General features: G+C 44.1%; 1 protein-coding gene across 2 annotated transcripts in view; it reads left to right on the forward strand.

The window, feature by feature from the left end:
* SLC39A12 (solute carrier family 39 member 12) overlaps positions 1 to 22,483 on the forward strand; it is a 106,985-nt gene that overhangs the window by 80,099 nt on the left and 4,403 nt on the right. The window contains exon 13 of one of the 2 annotated variants that reach the window (XM_063452509.1): positions 121 to 429. The exons of the other annotated variant lie outside the window; for it this stretch is intronic. Coding sequence (XP_063308579.1) covers positions 121 to 249 — 129 coding nt within the window. The 3' untranslated portion in view covers positions 250 to 429. Of the gene's footprint in view, positions 1 to 120; positions 430 to 22,483 lie in introns of those variants that run through there. 2 annotated transcript variants of the gene reach the window in all.

The following is a 22,483-nucleotide window of genomic DNA, read 5'->3' on the forward strand; positions in this document are numbered from 1 at the left end:
TTGCATATAGAGTGAGAATCCAACATGAAATATATTTAATACTCTCTAAATGCTGAAATGTATATATTTTTTTATTTTATGTATTCATTTTCTTGAGTCATTTTCTCTTTCTTTTTTTAGCTACCTGAAATGACTCATATTCAGACGCAAAGGCCGTGGTTAATGTTTTTCCTGCAAAATCTAGGACTTCTTCTTGGATGGCTGTGCCTGTTGATGTTGGCAATTTACGAACATAAAATTAAACTATAGTTTGGCAGCAGATGCAATCTGCAAATATTTTTTTCAATTAATATGTACAGTTTCATTCATGCTCCAAACATGTCTTTTTAGCAGGATTTTAGCCTTCAATTTCTTAGCATCGTATGAACAAGTTGATAAACATCCAATTTATTTGCTACAGTTTTTTGCCATTTTTTTAATAAATAAATATGTCACAACACAGCTGAAGGAGTGTGTCCTTTCTTTCTTCGTATCTGCGTGGGTCCAGTCTATTTTCAACTTTATTATTATTATTATTTAACCTATTTTAAAATTGTCTCTGTTTTTTTTTTCATAAATCATTTGCTGATTAAAAAAAAATCAGTGTGTACTGAAGAATATTGATTGGTATTTTTTTCCTGCAAATTCTTCTGGTGTCTATTTTTTTAATATTTCTTCAAACTAAATGATCAGGTATCATAAAATAAACATAATTTTTTTTTATGTCGCATAAGATAAGAAATAAAATAAACATATTTTTTTTTAATGTCTAATAAGATAAGCAATAAACACTTCTGCTGTAAAGTCATAGTGGCTCTGTTGATAGCGGAACCGGAGAAATTCTCAGTTAGCTTCACTTTCAGTTTGGCTACACTGGCCTTACATTTTAAATTCACTTTCAATTATCGCTTTAGTAAGTAGCCCTGTGTGAGTGATGGGCAAGTGGGTGTTGGATGGGCCAGAGCGAGAGGAGACTTTGGGGTTAAACCATTTGTGAACAGATTAACCTCTAAAGTAAAGCCAGCATAGAGGACCTCCTTGCTATGCAAAAACATTTTTTTAAGAAAGTTGTTATGGTACCCAAAGTGTTCCTTTAACAAATGTGCAAATCAAAATTTCAGATTTTTAACAATGTCAGGCAAAACAGCATAGAATCGTTTAAATCCAAACCATTGTATTTAAATCTATCCTGGTATTTGGCTCCTCCATCTTGGCTCTCTGTATACCAATTCATTATAAATGTAATAAAAACGTTACAGTTACTCAACACGCCGGAAAAGCGCTCGCACTTGCACCGGCGACTATGGACAGCGGGAGCATCCGTGGCGTTCCTGCAGGAGACCCACCTCAGAGGCCGAGACGCACCCAAACTGGAGAATCGGCGCTTCCCACTGTGATTTTACGCAAATCATGCCGAAGCCAATAGAGCTGCGGTTGCGATCCTTTTCGCTCACACGACCCCATTCCAATGCACGGACACCCTGACAGACCCCAACGGACGATACCTCTTCCTCAAGGGCACGATAGCGGACCGCGTATACACCTTTGCATGCTTATACGGACCAAATAAAAAACAGCACGTCTTCCTGAGCCGGACCCTGACCAAGCTCGAGAGGTTCAGGGAAGGCCTGCTGGTGGTGGCCGGGGACCTAAACATTCCCATAGAGCCCCGAGTGGATACCTCCAGGGGCCAGAGCGCGATCCCCTCACACTGTCTACGGGATATACAACGCTCCCTACACAAGTCGGGACTCGTGGACTGTTGGAGGGCATACCACCCGGATGCTCGAGACTATACCCACTACTCAGCGGTCCACACACACTACAGTCGTATAGATTACATATTCATGGCCCAGGAATATCTCAACTTACTTCTCACAGCAGATATAGGTTTGATGGACTTCTCCGACCACGCACCAGTCCTGATGCGCACCAGCTCACCACTCTACAAGCCACGAGAAAGACAGTGGAAACTGAACGAATCCCTACTAGATGACCTGGAACTCACCACCGAGGTAACTAACACCCTAACTGAATACTTCTCCACTAATGACAACCCAGATACCCCACCGTTAACTCTGTGGGAGGCACACAAATGTGTCATCAGAGGACACCTTATTGCAGCGGGAACCACCCGCAAGAAAAATCGGAGGATGCACATCATTGACCTGACGAAACAAATAGCAGACTTAGAGAGGGACCACAAGAATACTCTAGACGAGGGCACGTTCCTCCGCCTCACCGAGAAACACAGAGAACTCAGGGGAATACTGTCCCAAAACCTGCTCCACACCGCAAGGAAAACATCCAGATTTTACTATGAACACTCTGATAAAAGTGGCAGATTACTAGCGAAGATGCTGAGGGAGAAGAGGAGAACACAGCACATCCATAAGATCCGCACGACCGGGGATGCCATGACACGACTCCCTGAGGGTATATTAAAATCATTCCGGGACTACTACACGACCCTCTATGACCAGACACAGAACCGAACAAGGCAGGCGGCAGGACAATACCAGGAGCGGATAGCCTCATACCTGGAGGAATATGTTCAACGCAAGCTCACCCCAGAGCAGGAAGCCGACCTAGAACTGCCCCTGGAGCTCGAAGAACTAGCGGCAGCACTGAAACACACGAAACCGCATAGAGCCCCGGGACCAGATAGACTCCCAGTCTCCTACATACGCACCTTCAAGGACATCCTCCTGCCCAGACTCCTGATGGGCATCAACTCCATACGAACCGGAGGTCAATTCCACACCGACACCCTAAGGGCGACAATCACTATCATTCCAAAGCACGGCAAAGACCCGTCGAACTGTGCCAGCTACCGGCCGATCTCGCTGCTGAACGCGGACTTAAAACTCTTCGCCAAAGCTATGGCCCTTAGGTTAACCCTAGTACTCCCGGAACTGGTACACCCAGACCAGGTCGGATTCATACCAGGGAGAGAAGCCAGGTACAATACCATCCGAGCCCTTAACATCATCCACCTGGCTATGGCGGAAGACCGGGACATGTTGTTGCTGTCCACTGACGCTGAAAAGGCGTTCGACCGGGTAGACTGGACCTTCATGGCGGAGACGCTGAGACACATGGGCTTTGGGCCGCACCTACGATCCTGGATTGCAGCATTATACACCACACCGTCGGCACGGATACGAGTCAATGGAGCACTAACGGACTCCTTTGACATACGCAACGGGACGCGCCAGGGCTGCCCCATGTCACCCCTGCTATTCGCGCTCACCCTTGAACCCTTTCTTGAAGCGGTCCGGCGAGATGGAGGAATCACGGGGCTCCGCATAGGCAGACAGGAACACCGAGTGGCAGCATACGCCGACGATATGCTCTTCTTTTTGGAACAGCCCAGGATTTCGACACCTAACCTGCTGGAGGCGTTCCGGAAATACAACGAGGTGTCCAACCTGAAACTCAACCTGGATAAGTCGGAGGCGTTGCCACTCACCCGAAATGCCGCCCTCCAACAACACATGCGCACACAGTACCCGCTCAAACCATGCACAACCAAACTGCGATACCTGGGAATCTGGCTACCAAAAAACATCACACAGATATACCAGCTAAACTTCGCGCCCCTCCTTGTAACCTTGCAACAGGACATAAAGAAATGGACGACACAGTACATCTCGTGGTTCGGCCGAATAAATGCTATCAAGATGAACGTCATGCCCCGTATCCTATACCTCTTCCAGACACTGCCCACAATCATCCCACAAGACTTTTTCCAGACGTTAACAACTGCCATCAGACGATTCATATGGCACCAGAAGCCAGCACGCATACGTAGATCGACCCTAGAGCGACCTAAGAGTGAGGGTGGCACGGGGCTGCCGTCCATCATTACATACTACCAAGCAACACACCTCCACCGACTAGTCGATTGGCACGCCAACCCGAGCACTAAACTATGGGTACAAATAGAGCTACACCAAGCGCGGGGGAAGATCCCCGCACTACTATGGTTGGGCGAAGCTACACTAGGAGACATGCGAATAGGGAATCCAATGATGGATGCCACTCTGAGGGTCTGGTGCAGAGTACGATACAATAAGAATCTCACGACATCACCTAACCCGCTCACGCCCATAACCAATAACCCGACACTTGCAGGAGGGCTAAACCCCGCGGATCTTCGAAACTTCGGAGCGACGGACTGGGTGTACATACGCCAATGGTGCAATGGAACGAATTTGAAGACACTGGAAGAACTCCTACAAGGCCGCAGACCGACCAGACTAGATGAATTTCGATACCACCAGATAAAAACATGCGTCAACGCGGTGACAGGTAAAACTCATTTACACCGCCCACTCCAACAACTGGAACACATCTGCGCTGCCAGACAACACCTCACACACGGAGTATCGCATCTATACACTGTCCTGCAACACAACGGGGACAAGAGCCCACTTGGCTTCACAGAGCGCTGGGAAAGGGAGACAGGGGTTGAACTGACAGACCTCGAATGGGGGAACATTTTTCAGCTGACTCACAAAGGATCCATATGCACTAAATTTCAAGAGTGCAACTATAAGATACTGACACACTGGTACAGGACCCCAGATGTGCTAAAACACATGCACGAATCGATATCAGGAGAATGCTGGAGATGCGGCACGGATGAGGGCACAGGGCTCCACATTTGGTGGACATGCCCCCATATCGTGCCATACTGGCAAATGATACACCGAACAATCAACAAAGTCACGGGAATGGAAATCCCGCTACAGCCGCTACCGATGCTCCTGAATCACACACACATAACTCCGAAGAAATACAAAAGGGGCCTTACCATCCACTTGCTAACGGCGGCAAAAACGCTTATCCCAACAATGTGGAAGAGCCCGATTGTCCCTACCTTTCAACAATGGATAGATAGAATTGAAACAATCTACAACTTCGAAATGATGACGGCCTCACTGCAGGGACGCTCGGACAAATGTGCACTGACGTGGTTTCCCTGGATGGACTATGTGTCAAAAAGGGCCACACGAGCTGGCACAGGGGGGAGCGGGGTGACCGCCGCAGCGGCGCGGGCTTCGCGACAAGACAACGGACAACTGCGAGCAGGACCACAACAAACAGATTCGCACACCTGAATATGTCCCCCCACTCGAAGTTCGGGGTAATACCACAAGGACACATACTAGCGGTACCCCACGGACTATACAGCTAGGCCCTAACAGACAGTCGCTAAAGGCTAGAGGGGTCAGGCGACCAGAGATGAACAGGCAACACGACTAATATACAAAGGCCAGTTGACCTAGATCTCTCATTGCCATATACGAGAGGAAACAGGGCTAGGGTTAGAGATATCGACAGAGACTACACCGCCCCACACAGGGTCATAGGGCTACAAGACACCCTGAAGCAGAAGACGAACTTAGGCACCCTATAAACAAATCTACCCCCTGTCCACCGACAACCAAGCACGACAAACGCTTACTCCACACACCCAACTAGGAACATGACACCGCGCGAAAGAGAGTACGGAAAATCGCGAAAGGTGAATGACGGGACTACCAGACTGTGGTAAAGCAGTAGACAACACCCTAAACCCGGTTAGACGACATACACAACCCTACAGAGATACCTAGACGACTGATGTAGATGATACTGCACACGAAGCCTATCCCTGGACCCAGACCCAACGTGCAACAACAAGTGCAACTGAAAGCTATGCTAACCCGAGCTCTCGTGACAACGGACACTTGAGATGATACTCCAACCAAAGGTACACGCCTACACCTAGCTATATGTCCAGGGACTACGCTATACCACCAAAGCTCGACAAATGCCCCCCACTAACCAAAACCCACACTAAGAATAGCCTGACACGGGGTCACACCACAAACCGGAGCAGTTACCGCTTCCCCAAACACCGCATACGCGGCTACATGAGCTGCCCGCGAGCTTACACTATACCCGTACATACCGAAACGAAAACGAAAACAAAATATATACACCTAATTACCTGCCCATACAAATGCATACAACAGGTAGCCAATACAACGATACGCTTCACACACAATATGACGACGAAGACCGGACCTAGATCGGAATGCTACCACACAGGGGGGAGGGGGAGGAGGGGGAAGGGGAGGTGGACGGAACGACCATCTAACTGTTCAAAATGCACAACCGCATATGCCCAATGTGTACACGTAATTTGTATGTTACGCTACTGTGATTCAACTTCAAAAATAAAGAATGTCAACACAAAAACATGAAGAGAGGAATAGGTAGAGAGAAAAGTGGAGACGAGATACGACAGGTGGAAACTACCTGCAGATGTGTAGATGTATAAAATCATATCACTAAACTGCTACCATGACGCTAGACAACCTTATATTTAACCCAGTAGTTTTCCACATGTGTACAACTATACTTCTGACACCCCCAATGTATCCAGGTTAATTTACTCTATTACGGAAGTTGATAATACTGTTCAGACTAGCACACTTCGCTTCTAAATATGTTTGCCTAGGGTCTGCTTACGATTATTTGTTAACTGACATTCGAAACGTAATATCGTAAACATGTTCTCTGATATTGATGTTTTGTAACTCGTTTTGAAAATTGAAAAATAAAGATTGTCGAAAAAAAAAACGTTACAGTTATCATTTAAGAAAAAATAAGATAGTCTGTGTTTTACTTATTGCTAATTTGTTATGTAACAGCTCCTTTAGTGGGCACGAGGGCATCATATTAAATACAAAGTACATGTATTTAAAGGGACACTATAGTCACCAGAACAACCACAGCTTAATATCCTTGCTCTGGTGTCCACTGTCTGTCCCTGTAGGTATTTTACTGTAAACACTGCCTTTTTAGAGAAATGGCGCCTAATAACCCCTGTAGTGACAGTCACTCAGACGTCTATTAGAGTTGCTTCCTGGGCACAGTGTGAAGAGATGCTGATTGGCGCAGAGCAGTTTTTTGTTGCGCATGCTCTTTACCCTCCCAATGTTTTCCAGCATTGGATTGGCTGAGATCATCAAAATTAATAATAATCTTAGCCAATCCAATGCTGGAAAACATTAGGAGGATAAAGCACTGTGGCGGAACCAACCTCACCACTGGGCATTGGAGAAGCATGTTTGCCCGCCTCCTGCCTGCTGACTATGGCCCCTGGGAGATTTGACACTTTAAATACAGGATTTGGGCATGTTGTATTGTATTATGCTGCTACTGGCCCTTTAAGAACCATCTGGGGACATACTGTGGAGTTACTGGGTGGCCACCATTTCATGTATCAGAGGCACATGGTGAGAACATTGGATGAAGCACATGGTGAGAACAATGGATGGCGACCATTTTAACTCACAGACACTGTTGTGACTTTTCTACATGGTGCCATCTCGCCGGTATTTGGTGCACAAAGACATCGTCCAGTAGTTTTAAACTATACAACAGGGGACACATTATACAGTGATTATTTCACATATAGCCTGTATATGTTCTGCGGAATCTGCATTACACTGTATCTTCCAAACCACTGAACGGATCTGGGTGGATATGTGGTTCACCCAGATCCCCCGGTTCTGATGATATACGTTAAATGGGGTTTTTGCATGTTTTGGGGTCCCTGTGATATGTTTTATAAAACTGTATTTCTCTGCCTGTGATAATTAGATTACCCATTGTGTTCAGTAATCATATCACAGGCAGAGGGGAGGATTTTGTGTGGGAGTGCCTGTGTGTATTGTACAGATTGATTGGTTGTATTTACAAACCCTGTGGGCAGTACTATGTTTGTGGATTGTGAATAAAAGAGGCTGTATGTGCCAGTACAGTCAGTTCTACTTTACCCTCAATTTGGAGTGCCGTCTCTTATTGGGGGAATCTGCTACAAGGGATTGCTATGCTTGTCATATTCCCTTGCTAAATCACTGCTAAGCTCTCTGGAGGAGTCTACGGTGGTTATGGTGTCTGCTGCAGTGCTTGGAGTCCTCAGGAAGCGCTGGGAGCATCCTTCAACGGAGGTACCCAGTCGGGGTGCCCGTCGATCCGTTACAAGCACATGCGCAGCAAAACACTGCGCTGCGCCAATCAGCATCTCCTGATTATCTCAACCAAGGAGGTGACCTGTTCATCGATTTAGCCGAAAGTATTGCCGGTAGTCTTAATGTTACCAACTGCTATGTGTGTGGAGGTACTAACATGGGAGACCAATGGCCTTGGGAAGCAAAGGAGGTAATGTCCGGTTCTGAGGCAGTTGACCAATTAATATCTACACAAGCCGATTATCATATGAGTGTTAGAGGTAAATCTGAATGGAGATTAAAGACCTCCATCATAGGTTATGTTTGCATAGCAAGGAAAGGAATAATGTATAATACTTCTGTAGGAGAATTAACTTGTCTAGGGCAAAAAGCTTATGATGATGATACAAAGAATACAACTTGGTGGTCGGCTTCAAATGTCTCAGAACCATCTAACCCGTTTGCTAGATACGCCAATTTAAAGGATGTGTGGTTTGATTTATCCATCACATCTACCTGGAGAGCCCCAGCAAATTTGTACTGGATCTGTGGTAAGAAAGCCTATTCGGAGTTGCCACAGGACTGGGAAGGGGCATGTGTGTTGGGTATGCTCAAACCATCCTTCTTCTTGTTACCAATTGAAACAGGTGAGACTTTAGGTGTTAAAGTGTATGATGTGAATCATAGGAAGAAAAGGGGACCCATAGAGATAGGCACCTGGGAAGATAATGAATGGCCTCCCCAGCGTATCATAGATTATTATGGGCCAGCCACGTGGGCTGAGGATGGTACCTTTGGTTACAGAACCCCTATTTATATGCTCAACCGTATTATAAGATTACAGGCGGTGGTTGAGATTATCACTAACGAAACATCACAAGCGCTCAATCTTCTAGCGAAGCATAACACCAGGATGAGGACAGAAGTCTACCAAAATAGATTAGCCTTGGATTACCTTTTGGCAGTAGAGGGAGGTGTATGTGGGAAGTTTAACCTGAGCAATTGCTGTCTTCAAATAGATGACGAAGGGCAAGCAATAGCTGAGCTTACTAGCCATATGGTTAAACTAGCGCATGTGCCTACTCAGGTATGGAAAGGGTATAATCCAAGTAGTTGGTTTGGTAGCTGGTATGAGTGGTTTGGAGGGCTTAAGGCAGTGGTAGGTGGAGTCCTACTGATTTTAATGTTGTGTCTACTCCTGCCGTGTCTTATACCCCTAGTAGTTAGGTCTGTGCAAAGCCTGATAGGAAATATAGCAGAGAGGAAGGCTGCTGCACAGATAATGGCGATTTATAAGTATAAGGCTTTAGATCAGGGAGAACCAATGCAGGAAGATGAGTGTTAAAAGATTCACATCATAAGATAAGTCTGGTCTGGTTCAAGGTAACTTGCGGTGTATGCAAACCAAGGTAAAGTGATGCCTCAAGTAATTGTAAAATATCAAGAGGCATCAAAGGGGGGAATGTGGTGGAATCTCGGTAAAAATAAATTTAGTAGGCCGAGATTACCACGTGGCATGTGTACGTGCATATGCTGACGTATCGATCAGTTGGTTGCACGAGGCAAGATACGATCAGTAGTGTACGGAGCATGTGCAAGAATACAGGATATAGTATTCCCCCTCCTCCATTGTGCTGGACAAGCCATGCGGTCAAGCAGGAAGTTAATTCTTATTTGTATTGATTGGTCAAGAGAATGTGCGGGTGGAGCTTAATATGGGAGGAGTTATGTGCCTATATAAGGAGCCTGCACTATTGTCCGGGGCTCAGAATTTGCTGTATTTTGGTGACGTTAGTCCCTCTGAGTCCCGATCGGTGATCCAATAAAGAATCTCTTCCTTCCTGAAGAAACCTGTGTCCATCTCTCTGTGCTTGGCTTCCGTCAGTTTCTCCGGTATCATTTGGTGCATTGGCCGGGAAGCTCATCGTTCAACGGTAGCTGAGAGGCAGAGGCGTGAGACGGTCTATCTTTGCCCACGTTCTCTACGGCTGCACCCCTGAACTTCTGCGTGGACCTCCCTTCGTCTCGGCGCCACTGGTCTGTTGTCCAGGAGATCATTGGCCTCTACGTGAGAAGTGCTGAGGTGTCCCCGTCGATGAGTGTGAACTCAGGTTCAGGAACGAGGAGGTAAGACAACTGCTGTTTTAGACGGCAGGACCCACTAGGGGTATACCGATTGTGCGGTAGGCCCAAAGGGGTTTTGAATCTGTGTATCTGCCCCCTCTGTCGGAGGGAAGGAGCGAAGGCGCACCGCTCGATCGAACGCTCTTTAGTCAGACCGTTTGATTTTGTTAGTCAGGCGGGGTCCTGGTGTAAATAGCCCTAGCCGGACACCGGTGTCTTGTCTAGACTAGCGTTCTAGGGTGTATATTACGTTCGCTAGGTCGGAGGGACCGGGAGACTAAGCGGCGCCTGTGTAAATTCGGTTCGCTAGCTCTCAACCTATCTGGGCTAAGTGGGAAGGCGTGTAAATTTGGAACCCACTAGACTTTTGATAGTGCGACTAAGAGGCGCCTGTGTAAATTCGGTTCTCTAGCTCGCTATATGTGGTGATTGGGCAGTGTGGCTAACCAAAACGGGTGTATATAGTTTTAGGTAGTCCATCAAGGTACTGGCCAATAGTTTAGTTGGGAATTGTAAATGTGTTAACGATTGTTTAGTAAAGTGTATATCTTGTTAGATAGCGCGAGCTCAGCCGTCTAGCGAGAGTGTTAATAGTGTGTTGCTGTATTATAGTGCACGGTACCATAACCCTGTATATTTACTGACACTGTATATAAGTACTAATCATTGTCGTCCATTGCATGTTTAACACCATAACCACTAATAATTGTATTGTGACCTTAACTTGTGCTTTGACCTATGCTAACCGTACTGTAACCGCTATTTGTAAAAGACGATGTTACTCGGGTGTGGTATAGACGGGTAATTCGTATATAGAGAATTATAGCGTGGGTGACTGTATAGTTACGCCAAAGGGCATAATATTGATTATATAGTGACTGGTGTAACAGCTGTGTGTGTACGGGAATTCCCTGAGTGTTTATTGTTATTGTGTACGTTTCACTTGGTAACCGTACCACGTGGTGCTGTTGCCAGAGGAAACGGGTGTGACTGTTGAATAGTACGCGTGTATAGTATTCGTTGTCGACGACGTTCCATTGTTAAGTATGGGTGCGTCGCAGTCAACGATTCCGGATCCCTTAGGTTGTATGGTGAAGAATTTTAAAAAGGGATTCAAAACTTGTGATTTTGGGGTTAAAATGTCTCCTGTACGTTTGGTCACTTTGTGTACTAGGGAGTGGCCTACTTTGGTTGCGGCATGGCCGCCACGTGGCAGTTTGGATCCAACTCTGGTACAGCGCTTACACGTGGCTGTATCAGGTAGGCCTGAACTTTACGGCCAGTTTCCTTATGTTGATTGTTGGAGACAGGCCGTAAATGACTCGCCAAAATGGCTCCGGACATGCCACGAGGAGCAATGTCGCCTCATGGTAGCTAGGACTTGTTCGTCCACTAGGACTGGTGTTAGGCCCATTTTGGACACGCCCCCTGAGTCCGAGATCCCTTTGCCGCCCCCTTACTTTCCGTTAAGAGGAAGTGACGCAAACGCAGGAAGTCCTGCAACCCTCCCCTCATTACCCCCATCCACTTCCGCTTCCTCCTCCAGTACAGGATCCACCCCCCCTCGTACTAAATCTCCCCTTCCGGAATCAGAACCAACCCCCATTAAAAACGAATATCCTGATTTGGCGCCACTTCAGACTTCCGGTCAAGCTTCATCTAGCTCGACTCGAAGTGTTCTATTTACCACCTTTTCCCAAAACCAAGCTCCCACATCCCCATACCCTATTTCTCCCCGACTGGAACCTATGACTGACGCCCCTCCACGTAGCCCCATACAGACCCGACAGTTGACCGGTGCCCAACAATTAAGACACTATCAGATGCCTCTTCGTCTGAATCCTGGGCCAGCCTATATCGATGCCGCAGGCCAAATGGCACATGCTGACCCAGTCTTTGTATATGTCCCATTCACGACAACCGATCTTTTAAACTGGAAGACCCACAATTCCTCGTATACTGAGAAACCACAAGCTATGACTGATCTGTTCACCTCAATAGTACAGACACATAACCCGACATGGGCTGATTGCCAGCAGTTATTAATGACTTTGTTTAACAATGAGGAAAGGACAAGAATAAATCAAGCAGCCATTAAAGCACTAGAGGATAAAGCCCGTACTTTAAACCAAGCCAATCCATCAGCATGGGCCGCAACACATTATCCCAACACCGATCCCGATTGGAACGTAAATGGTGCTGATATGGCTCAACTCAGAGCCTATAGAGACGCTATAATTGCTGGCATGAAAGCCGGAGGAAAGAAAGCTATTAACATGTCGAAGACAGTTGAGGTGATTCAGAAAAGCGATGAAGCGCCCAGTGTCTTTTATGACCGATTATTGGAGGCATACCGCTTGTATACCCCCTTTAATCCGGAAGACGCAGATAATTCCCGAATGGTGAACTCCGCCTTTGTCAGCCAAGCTTACGGAGATATTAAGTGCAAGCTACAAAAGTTAGAAGGGTTTGCAGGTATGTCAATCACCCAACTAATGGAGGTAGCGAATAAGGTTTATATGAATAGGGAAACAGAAAGCAAGAAGGAGGAAGAGCGCAAGATGCGTAAAAAGGCTGATATGCTAGCGGTAGCGATCGCAGGCGTAGATAGACGGGGCCCAGATAGAGGCGATAGTAGATGGAGTAGGGAGCCTTTGAGTAGGAATCAGTGCGCGTATTGCAAGGAAGAAGGGCATTGGAGGAACGAATGTCCGCAAAGAGAGCAGTACGAGAGAGACCTACCCAGGGCAGGCTACGGAAACTTTAGAGGCAGAGCGAGAGGTAGAGGAGGCCCCGTAGGGAGTAATGGTTATAGAGGGAGTAATGGGAACAGAGGAAGTGTTAGGGAAGACAGGTATATCCCAGCAGCGCAAAGGTCCCGCGATAGAGAAGGTAGGGACTTCGTAGGATTGGCTGACACGGTCATGGAGGACTATTGATACCGACCGGGCTCCATCCCCCTTGGTCGAGCGGAGCCTATGGTCGATGTATCAATAGGGGGGAAAAGGAGTGCGTTCATGATCGACACTGGTGCTGAACATTCAGTGGTGACTAATCTAGTTGCTCCTCCATCTGGAAGGACTATTACTGTGATAGGAGCAACTGGAAGAAGTGCTGAAAAACCGGTTCTTAAAAGTCGACTCTGTACATTGGGAGGCCACGTAATAAAACATCAATTCCTTTATATGCCTGAATGTCCAGTCCAATTGCTGGGACGTGATATGCTATCAAAATTACAAGCGCAGATTACGTTCCTACCAAATGGAACAACATCTTTAAAGTTTAATGGACCTTCAGGTATCATGACATTATCCGTACCAAAGGAAGAAGAGTGGCGACTTTATACAGCGTTGACTAGCCAAAACCCTAGGAGTGATGAGACATTATTTAATATACCAGGAGTTTGGGCAGAGAACAACCCACCAGGACTGGCCCGCAATATTCCACCTATAAAAATTGAACTAAAACTTGGGGTTTATCCAGTGAGCCTAAGACAATACCACATCCCGCAGAAGGCTAAGAAGAACATCCAATCCTATCTGGATAAGTTCATACGCGATAAAAGTAGCCGAAGTGACTCCGTGGATGCATCACTCCAGGGTTAAGCCAGCAGCAGTCGATTCTTGGCAAGTTACAGCAGATCCAGAGAATCCCTGCAAGATCCGGTTAAAACGCACTACTCAGTCGGAGTAACGAGGAACTATTGTGGATTACAAATTTTATTATTTTTGGGATTTGGTGCGTGAGTGAGAAGGCCATAATAAAGCCTGTCCGCTTACCAACACATAGTATATAAGCCAGGAAAGTCTCGAAGGGACACCTGTGAAGACGAGCAGAACTCCATTCCCTGCAGCCCTCACATCCTGGAAGCTGAGGCGCCTTCGCACGGACGAAGACTGAGGATGACGGCGAAAGATGTGCTTTTGATAGTGTTTATTTATATGTGTTTTTATATTCAGGAAGGTAGAGGTACCGACACTCCTAGCTGTGAGGTATGCATTAAGACTACGAGAACAGGTAACCATATTTCCCAAACCCTAATTTGGCATTCACAATACGAGTGTAAAGGAGATGTATCGAGATGTAGATACCTAAATATAGACTATAGTGTGTGCCATTTAGGAGTAGGAGAACCTAAGTGCTTCAGTCCGGAGTATCAACCTCGTACAATTTGGTTGACTCTCAGGAATGGAGATCCTCAGGGGACCCTAATTAATAAGACGGTGTTAGAATCCGTACATTCTTCGGGTGTTCTGCTATTTGATGCGTGTAAAGCGATATCGAGTGGTAGAAAGCCGTGGAATGTATGTGGGGATCTTAGATGGGAGAGGACGTATGGGTCTAATGATAAATATATTTGTCCCAGTAGTAAAAATAAATATGTGAGTCCTAGATGCCCAAATAAAGACTATAACTTTTGCCCATATTGGTCTTGTGTGGGGTGGGCGACTTGGGGACAGACAGTAGATAAAGACATGATAGTGACTAAGTTGCCGACTAGCCCATATTGTAAGTCTATGGAATGTAATCCCATCCATATACTTATAAATAACCCCGATAAGTTCTTAGACAAATATGGCAATTTATTTGGGTTTCAGATATACGGGACGGGTTTAGATCCTGGGACATTATTGTTTATAGGGATAGAGACTGATACGGTATCCTCCCAAACTCATCAAGTATACCATTCCTTTTATGAAGAGATGAGTATAGATAATAAGATCCCCCATAATGCTAAAAACCTGTTCATCGATTTAGCCGAAAGTATTGCCGGTAGTCTTAATGTTACCAACTGCTATGTGTGTGGAGGTACTAACATGGGAGACCAATGGCCTTGGGAAGCAAAGGAGGTAATGTCCGGTTCTGAGGCAGTTGACCAATTAATATCTACACAAGCCGATTATCATATGAGTGTTAGAGGTAAATCTGAATGGAGATTAAAGACCTCCATCATAGGTTATGTTTGCATAGCAAGGAAAGGAATAATGTATAATACTTCTGTAGGAGAATTAACTTGTCTAGGGCAAAAAGCTTATGATGATGATACAAAGAATACAACTTGGTGGTCGGCTTCAAATGTCTCAGAACCATCTAACCCGTTTGCTAGATACGCCAATTTAAAGGATGTGTGGTTTGATTTATCCATCACATCTACCTGGAGAGCCCCAGCAAATTTGTACTGGATCTGTGGTAAGAAAGCCTATTCGGAGTTGCCACAGGACTGGGAAGGGGCATGTGTGTTGGGTATGCTCAAACCATCCTTCTTCTTGTTACCAATTGAAACAGGTGAGACTTTAGGTGTTAAAGTGTATGATGTGAATCATAGGAAGAAAAGGGGACCCATAGAGATAGGCACTTGGGAAGATAATGAATGGCCTCCCCAGCGTATCATAGATTATTATGGGCCAGCCACGTGGGCTGAGGATGGTACCTTTGGTTACAGAACCCCTATTTATATGCTCAACCGTATTATAAGATTACAGGCGGTGGTTGAGATTATCACTAACGAAACATCACAAGCGCTCAATCTTCTAGCGAAGCATAACACCAGGATGAGGACAGCAGTCTACCAAAATAGATTAGCCTTGGATTACCTTTTGGCAGTAGAGGGAGGTGTATGTGGGAAGTTTAACCTGAGCAATTGCTGTCTTCAAATAGATGACGAAGGGCAAGCAATAGCTGAGCTTACTAGCCATATGGTTAAACTAGCGCATGTGCCTACTCAGGTATGGAAAGGGTATAATCCAAGTAGTTGGTTTGGTAGCTGGTATGAGTGGTTTGGAGGGCTTAAGGCAGTGGTAGGTGGAGTCCTACTGATTTTAATGTTGTGTCTACTCCTGCCGTGTCTTATACCCCTAGTAGTTAGGTCTGTGCAAAGCCTGATAGGAAATATAGCAGAGAGGAAGGCTGCTGCACAGATAATGGCGATTTATAAGTATAAGGCTTTAGATCAGGGAGAACCAATGCAGGAAGATGAGTGTTAAAAGATTCACATCATAAGATAAGTCTGGTCTGGTTCAAGGTAACTTGCGGTGTATGCAAACCAAGGTAAAGTGATGCCTCAAGTAATTGTAAAATATCAAGAGGCATCAAAGGGGGGAATGTGGTGGAATCTCGGTAAAAATAAATTTAGTAGGCCGAGATTACCACGTGGCATGTGTACGTGCATATGCTGACGTATCGATCAGTTGGTTGCACGAGGCAAGATACGATCAGTAGTGTACGGAGCATGTGCAAGAATACAGGATATAGTATTCCCCCTCCTCCATTGTGCTGGACAAGCCATGCGGTCAAGCAGGAAGTTAATTCTTATTTGTATTGATTGGTCAAGAGAATGTGCGGGTGGAGCTTAATATGGGAGGAGTTATGTGCCTATATAAGGAGCCTGCACTATTGTCCGGGGCTCAGAATTTGCTGTATTTTGGTGACGTTAGTCCCTCTGAGTCCCGATCGGTGATCCAATAAAGAATCTCTTCCTTCCTGAAGAAACCTGTGTCCATCTCTCTGTGCTTGGCTTCCGTCAGTTTCTCCGGTATCACAAGGAGACCTGCACTGTGCTGGAAAAAGATAAGTAATCTCTCCTTTTTCAGGGGCCAGGGACCTAAATGGTGTTTTCTAACCTATAGTGTCAGGAATACACGTCTGTATTCCTGAAGCTATGGTGTTCCTTTAATATATACTGTTTTGACATGAAATCAGCTGAAAGTCTTGTGAATTTGTTGGGCTGTCAGAGAAAATTGTGAAGGATTGATTCGCTTAGGGCATCATAATAAATATATGATTTTACACTATGGAAGTCCCACAAAAGGCAGACATTATAAACTATAAATGATTGTCTTTGGTTTATATTTGGATAGTTACAGCTATTTATCTTTGAATACTTATAGCAGTGTTACTATTAAAAAGAAAAAAAAAACATTTAAAACAATTAGGGTAATTTTAAATAATTGATGACTGTAAAAGAAAAAATGAATACATTATAAAATGAAAATAGAAAAACAAATAAACTAATAATTTTATCTGTATGATTTTATTTTTATGTGCAAACTGTATCAATGGATATCCATTAAAAGATAAATATCCCAAGCCATTTGCTGTGCCCATTTACCTTATAAGGTTGCAGTGATGTCATGCATCTTACATCACAATAGACTGAGGCCAGATAACAAAGGCTTGCACCTTCTGAAGCCAGTCAGTGTTTAGCTGGGACTACATCGTAAACAGGTACTCCTCCGATTTTATATCTATTATCAGAACAAACTGAGAATTTTAGTTTAATACTGGACAATACTAATATTTCAATGTCTTTGGTTTCCTAGCATGAAGTCTGTCAAGCAGTATTACTATCACATGGACCTAAACAGAATTTGAAGAGGATGGTAATGTATACAATGATGGATTGATGATAAATGAGATAAATTTAATACAGATCCAGGGACAGATTTGCAGCCGATCGCCTTAATATGGGGTCAGGGAGGAATTTTTTGCTTGGACATATTTAATATTACTAATGGTGTGTCCAAGTTTTTTCGCCTTCCTCTGGATCACTTATTCACTAAACTTTGAATTGTAGCAAATAAAATCTGACAGGGTTGTTCATTAAACATCACATTTTGTTTGCAAGCCTTTTGTATTCTGCAAACCCTTATAAATAGTTTAAATTATATGTAAGCTTAATACAAATGTATTAAACGTTAATGCACTAAATTAAATTAGAAAACTTTATTCTTTATATAGTTAATTTTTTGATTACAATGGTAATAAAAAGACACAGGATCTCTTACAAATATAAATCCTTGAAAATATATATATTTTATTTTATTTTTTTAATATTCTTTCTTTTCAATGCAAGCAAAAAATTACAGATATATTTGCAATGTCATGACGGCATATATACAGTTTGCAATAGTGGTCAGCAATTGACATAATGAAGTCAAGGCATGGTGCAATGATGTTACGCACATTAAAAAAAAAAAAATTAAAAAAATGGGCTAGCCGCTAGGGAGTTGTAATGAAGAGAGATGTTTGAAACATAGAACTGCCTATTGCTTTGTAATAGAAAATGTTACATCTTGAATGTAAGGTTAGCAAGCCCATCTATATGTGTACATGTAGGTATACTCTGTAGCTCGATTTATACAACCAGATGAGTGATTTAGAGGGTGCTCGTGTCATAAATTTATAGCATGTTAATGGCAAGCAGTTCACCGTAACCACTTATTACAGTGGACTATGTTGAACAATAAAATGTGGCGTGGGGGGTAAGGATTAGAGTGGTGTACCCTTTTTTTAAAATAAAATACAAAAAAAATGAATAGAACAAATTAGGTTGGTTCGCAAGGCAGGACGGCTATGCTTAGTGTTGCTAGGTAGGGTCTGGGAAGGTAGGAGCTCGAGTGAAGACGCATTGGCAAGCTGAACTCTTTGGGATTGACTAGTATGGTAATAGGCCAGTTATTGGCACAATACGTGTTTAGAAAAACAAAGAGCTCTTAAATCCAAAATACAAGTAATGGAATTGAATGGATTAGTTTGGATCGCTAGACAGAATGGCTATGTGAAGTAATGTTAGGTAATGTCTAGGGAGATAGAAGATGGAGCACAGTCGCATTGTTGAATTCGACTAGTGTGGCAATCGGACAGAGATCGGCTTAATGTGTGATAAAAATGTAGAACTCCACTGCTAGCAGTACCCCTATACCATGGGGCAATGGGGAAGGGGCGGGGGGGGGAGGGGAGAGTGTAGCACATGAAAGGTAGAAGTACAGCCTTGTAAGGCTTTGCAAGTGTCTTATGGACACTGAATGGGGTAGTCCCAACATGCCATAAAAAGTAGAAAGAAACAAACTTATGGAAAAATAAAGGAACTAAAGCAAGGTATAACAACAAGCTTAAGACAATGGTTGTGTAACTCTGAGATTTGTGGTGGTAAGTCAGTCTCGAGGAGATTGTGATTTGGAAACAAGAAAGGAAAAATTCAAGATGGAGCAAGTCTATCTCGAAAAAATTCCCAATGGGTTACAGAGATATCAGAAGGGCATGAACCCCATATGTGTTAAACGAAAAAAGACTAAAGTGAAATTGGGTGTTCCATTATAGTTGGAAAAAATTGGACCCCTGTTTCACTAAAAAGATATCTCTATAAAAATTGAATAAATGTACGGTATAACCTTTATTTGGCCGCTTACGGACAACACAGAAAAACACAGTGAAGTGATAGTGACACACTCGTGAAAATACAAGTGAATTAAAAGCTGAGTAAATGCAATATGGATATTGTCCACAGGTGCTGGGAATGGCAGTGATATCTGAATTGTAATTAGAGTATAGAGTACAATATATAGTACGGTATAGATTTAAGTCAGATGTCACATACACCAAATTCCTCTAGAACTAAATATCCACAGTCTGTAAGACTTAATAGGTATTTCGGCTAAAAGAGGTGGGATTGCACCGTCAGGCTGAGGTGAATTGTGTATCAATACTATTGTTTGTTACAATCAATAGTAGTACATAGGAAACTGTTTGGTCAATGAAGACCGTGATAGCAGCACCTATGTATATATACATATACACAACCACACAGACTAGGTCAGTGAATACCATCTAATATCCAAAGTTCTCCTTGTAATAGTATACAATAGACGGGAGGTACATTTGATAGTGGATAGATGGTATTACACTGGGTCAACACAGTAGTGAGGGGGAGTGTCTCAGAACAAACGATAGGGGTATATAATGCATAGGTATAGGTTAAGGGTGAAGGGATGGTATAGCAAAGCGTATCTAAGAATAAGTTATAGTAACTGGTTAGGCAAACAGATCCCATACACAGACTGATACTTGCCAACCACCCCACTATTCCCCAGATATAAAGGCCATTTAGTCATATAAACCACCTAGATAAGTTGTAGTTAACTCAAAAGTAGATTCCTCACACACTGCTGCTTCGAGGCAGCCTAACGCTTATAGAGATAGCTATCTAGCTAACTAGGGAGAGTAGCTGTTTCAAAAGCATCCAGTATCAAAAGGGTTGCACTAATACTGCTGTTAAAAGGAGTATCTCGTTCTGTCTCCTGTCAGTATTCAGTACTGCTGCTACATCCAGCACTGAAAGGGTATAGACCTGGTGCTGAGCTGGCTCCAAGGCACAACTCAATCTGTCTCCCCTATTCCCTTAGTGCTGCTGCTGCATGCCCTAACGTGCAGGCAGTCTAATACTGCATATATCTGAATGTCCAATTGAAAAAAAGATTGCTATATATAGTGTTAAATCCCCCAAATCCCCCCAAAAATAGCCGTTTGCATTACTCAGTATTAAAATAACCGGCAAACGCTCGACGCGCGTTTCGGCGTGGTCACACGCCTTTATCAAGAGCTCCTGGTACAGCTGTAGGGAGGTGAGTATATACCGGGTGAGTATCCGCCCAGCATTAGTGTACTCCAATCGGCGTTAGCTGGGGAGTGGCTAGGGGCGGGAATACGGCCCGATCAGATCTGTTCAGAAACAGTTTATCCGGATGTCGGGTGGCTCATTATTGTTTGGCCATCACCATGGTGATGTAGCCGGTCGTACACTGTGCGCGCGCAGAATAGATCGTGCGCCTGCGCAGAGACTTGGGTTCAGCAACCCGTTCATTGTACTAGCTACATATGGAACAACATATATATTAACATACTGTGCATATGCCATAGATAAGTACTGTTGGTTTTTAAATTTTTATATATATATTTTCTTCCTAAATGCAGGGGGTCCGTCTATTTAAAGGGACAGGTAAGTATGTGGGAAAAGCATATAGTTTCATACAAAGCCTGGCCATTCTACTAGACCCTCCCTAGTTGTTGTCAATTCGTCCATATTTGGACCGATGTTCTAACGTTGAATTGCATTATGTTATGGTGTGGCCCCCAGTTTTTATATGTTCCATGAGATTAATTGGGTTAAAGGAGACCCAGTAGATCACGGATCCATCATGTGTAATCTTTAGATAAACCATCCAGACAGGCGAATTTCAGTAATAAACAGAAGAGTGTACACCTCAATTCTATGGTCATAATCCCCATTGGATTAGACCAGTACCAGGTTAAGGTATAAATACCATAAAGTTATTACAAAAAAGGATCAAGATATAATCGTAAATAGATCATGTATGCAGGTCGAAACAGGGAGGGGGTGTATTTATGGAGAGTTATATTCATATATACATATTTACATATTTACATAATTGTTTCTGTATACGTTCATATACACGGTTGGAGTCATTGATGTGCCATAGATAGCACGTCGATGACTCGATACAGTTGTATATTCGTTTATATTGATTTACTCAGTCAAAAAGACGTTACTATGTCTAAGTTATTTAATGAGATCACCCACTATAGATTTTTCCACCTAGTGGTAGTTAAATGTATGGGGAGAAGGAAAAGCCCTCATTCAGGCCTTTAGGGCTCAGGGATTTCAGTTTGTATATCCACCTACACTCCTTTTGACGTAGGAGTTTATCGAAATCCCCTCGTCTCTGGTCCCTCTTAACCCATTCTAGGCCGCAGAACCTAATATCATGAGATATACCATCATGGACGTTTTTTAGGTGTCTGGAGATTGGTGTTTCCATACGGTTTTTTGGGGACCTTACGTGTTCCTTTATACGTTCCTTGAACGGTCTTAAGGTTTTACCCACGTATAGCATTTTGCAGCTGCAGGTAAGAAGGTATACCAAGCCAGCTGTATTGCAGTTGAAAAAGTGGGTAATTTCAAAGGTCTGTTGTCCATCACTATCTTGGACTTTTTTCGAGTCTCTTAGGATGTATTTGCATGCAACACATCTTCCGCACTTAAAGGAGCCACAGGGGGGATTACGGCCCAGCCAGGTCGTTTTGTTTTGTTTTATTGAGAAATGGCTCGGTACCAACACATCACGGAGGTTTTTACCTCTACGTGCTGTGATGGTTGCTCTAGGGCTGAGGACGTCTTTCAAATGAGCGTCCTTCAGGAGTATAGGCCAAAATTTCTCAATTGACTTTTTCACTGTGTCCCATCCTGTATCGAAGGTTCCGATCATGCGGATGGATTTATTTGGCAGCGTTAGTTTGGGTTGATCTGAGATAAGATCGTCTCTGTCCACTTCAAGGGCTCTTTGATATGCCCTTTTGAGGCATTTATTCGGGTAACCTTTTTCCCGGAACTGTTGTCTCAGTAAGGCTGCTTTGATCTTAAAGTCCGATAGATCTGTGCAATTCCTACGCACCCTCAAGTATTGTCCTACCGGTATACCCTGTTTCAATGGTCTGGGATGAAAACTATCCCATCTCAGTAATGCATTAGATGCTGTTGGCTTCTTAAACAGAGTTGTTTTCAGAGAGCCGTT

Source organism: Pelobates fuscus, chromosome 4 (genome assembly GCF_036172605.1).
Source record: "Pelobates fuscus isolate aPelFus1 chromosome 4, aPelFus1.pri, whole genome shotgun sequence".
In the NCBI taxonomy this organism is placed as follows: Eukaryota; Metazoa; Chordata; class Amphibia; order Anura; family Pelobatidae; genus Pelobates; species Pelobates fuscus.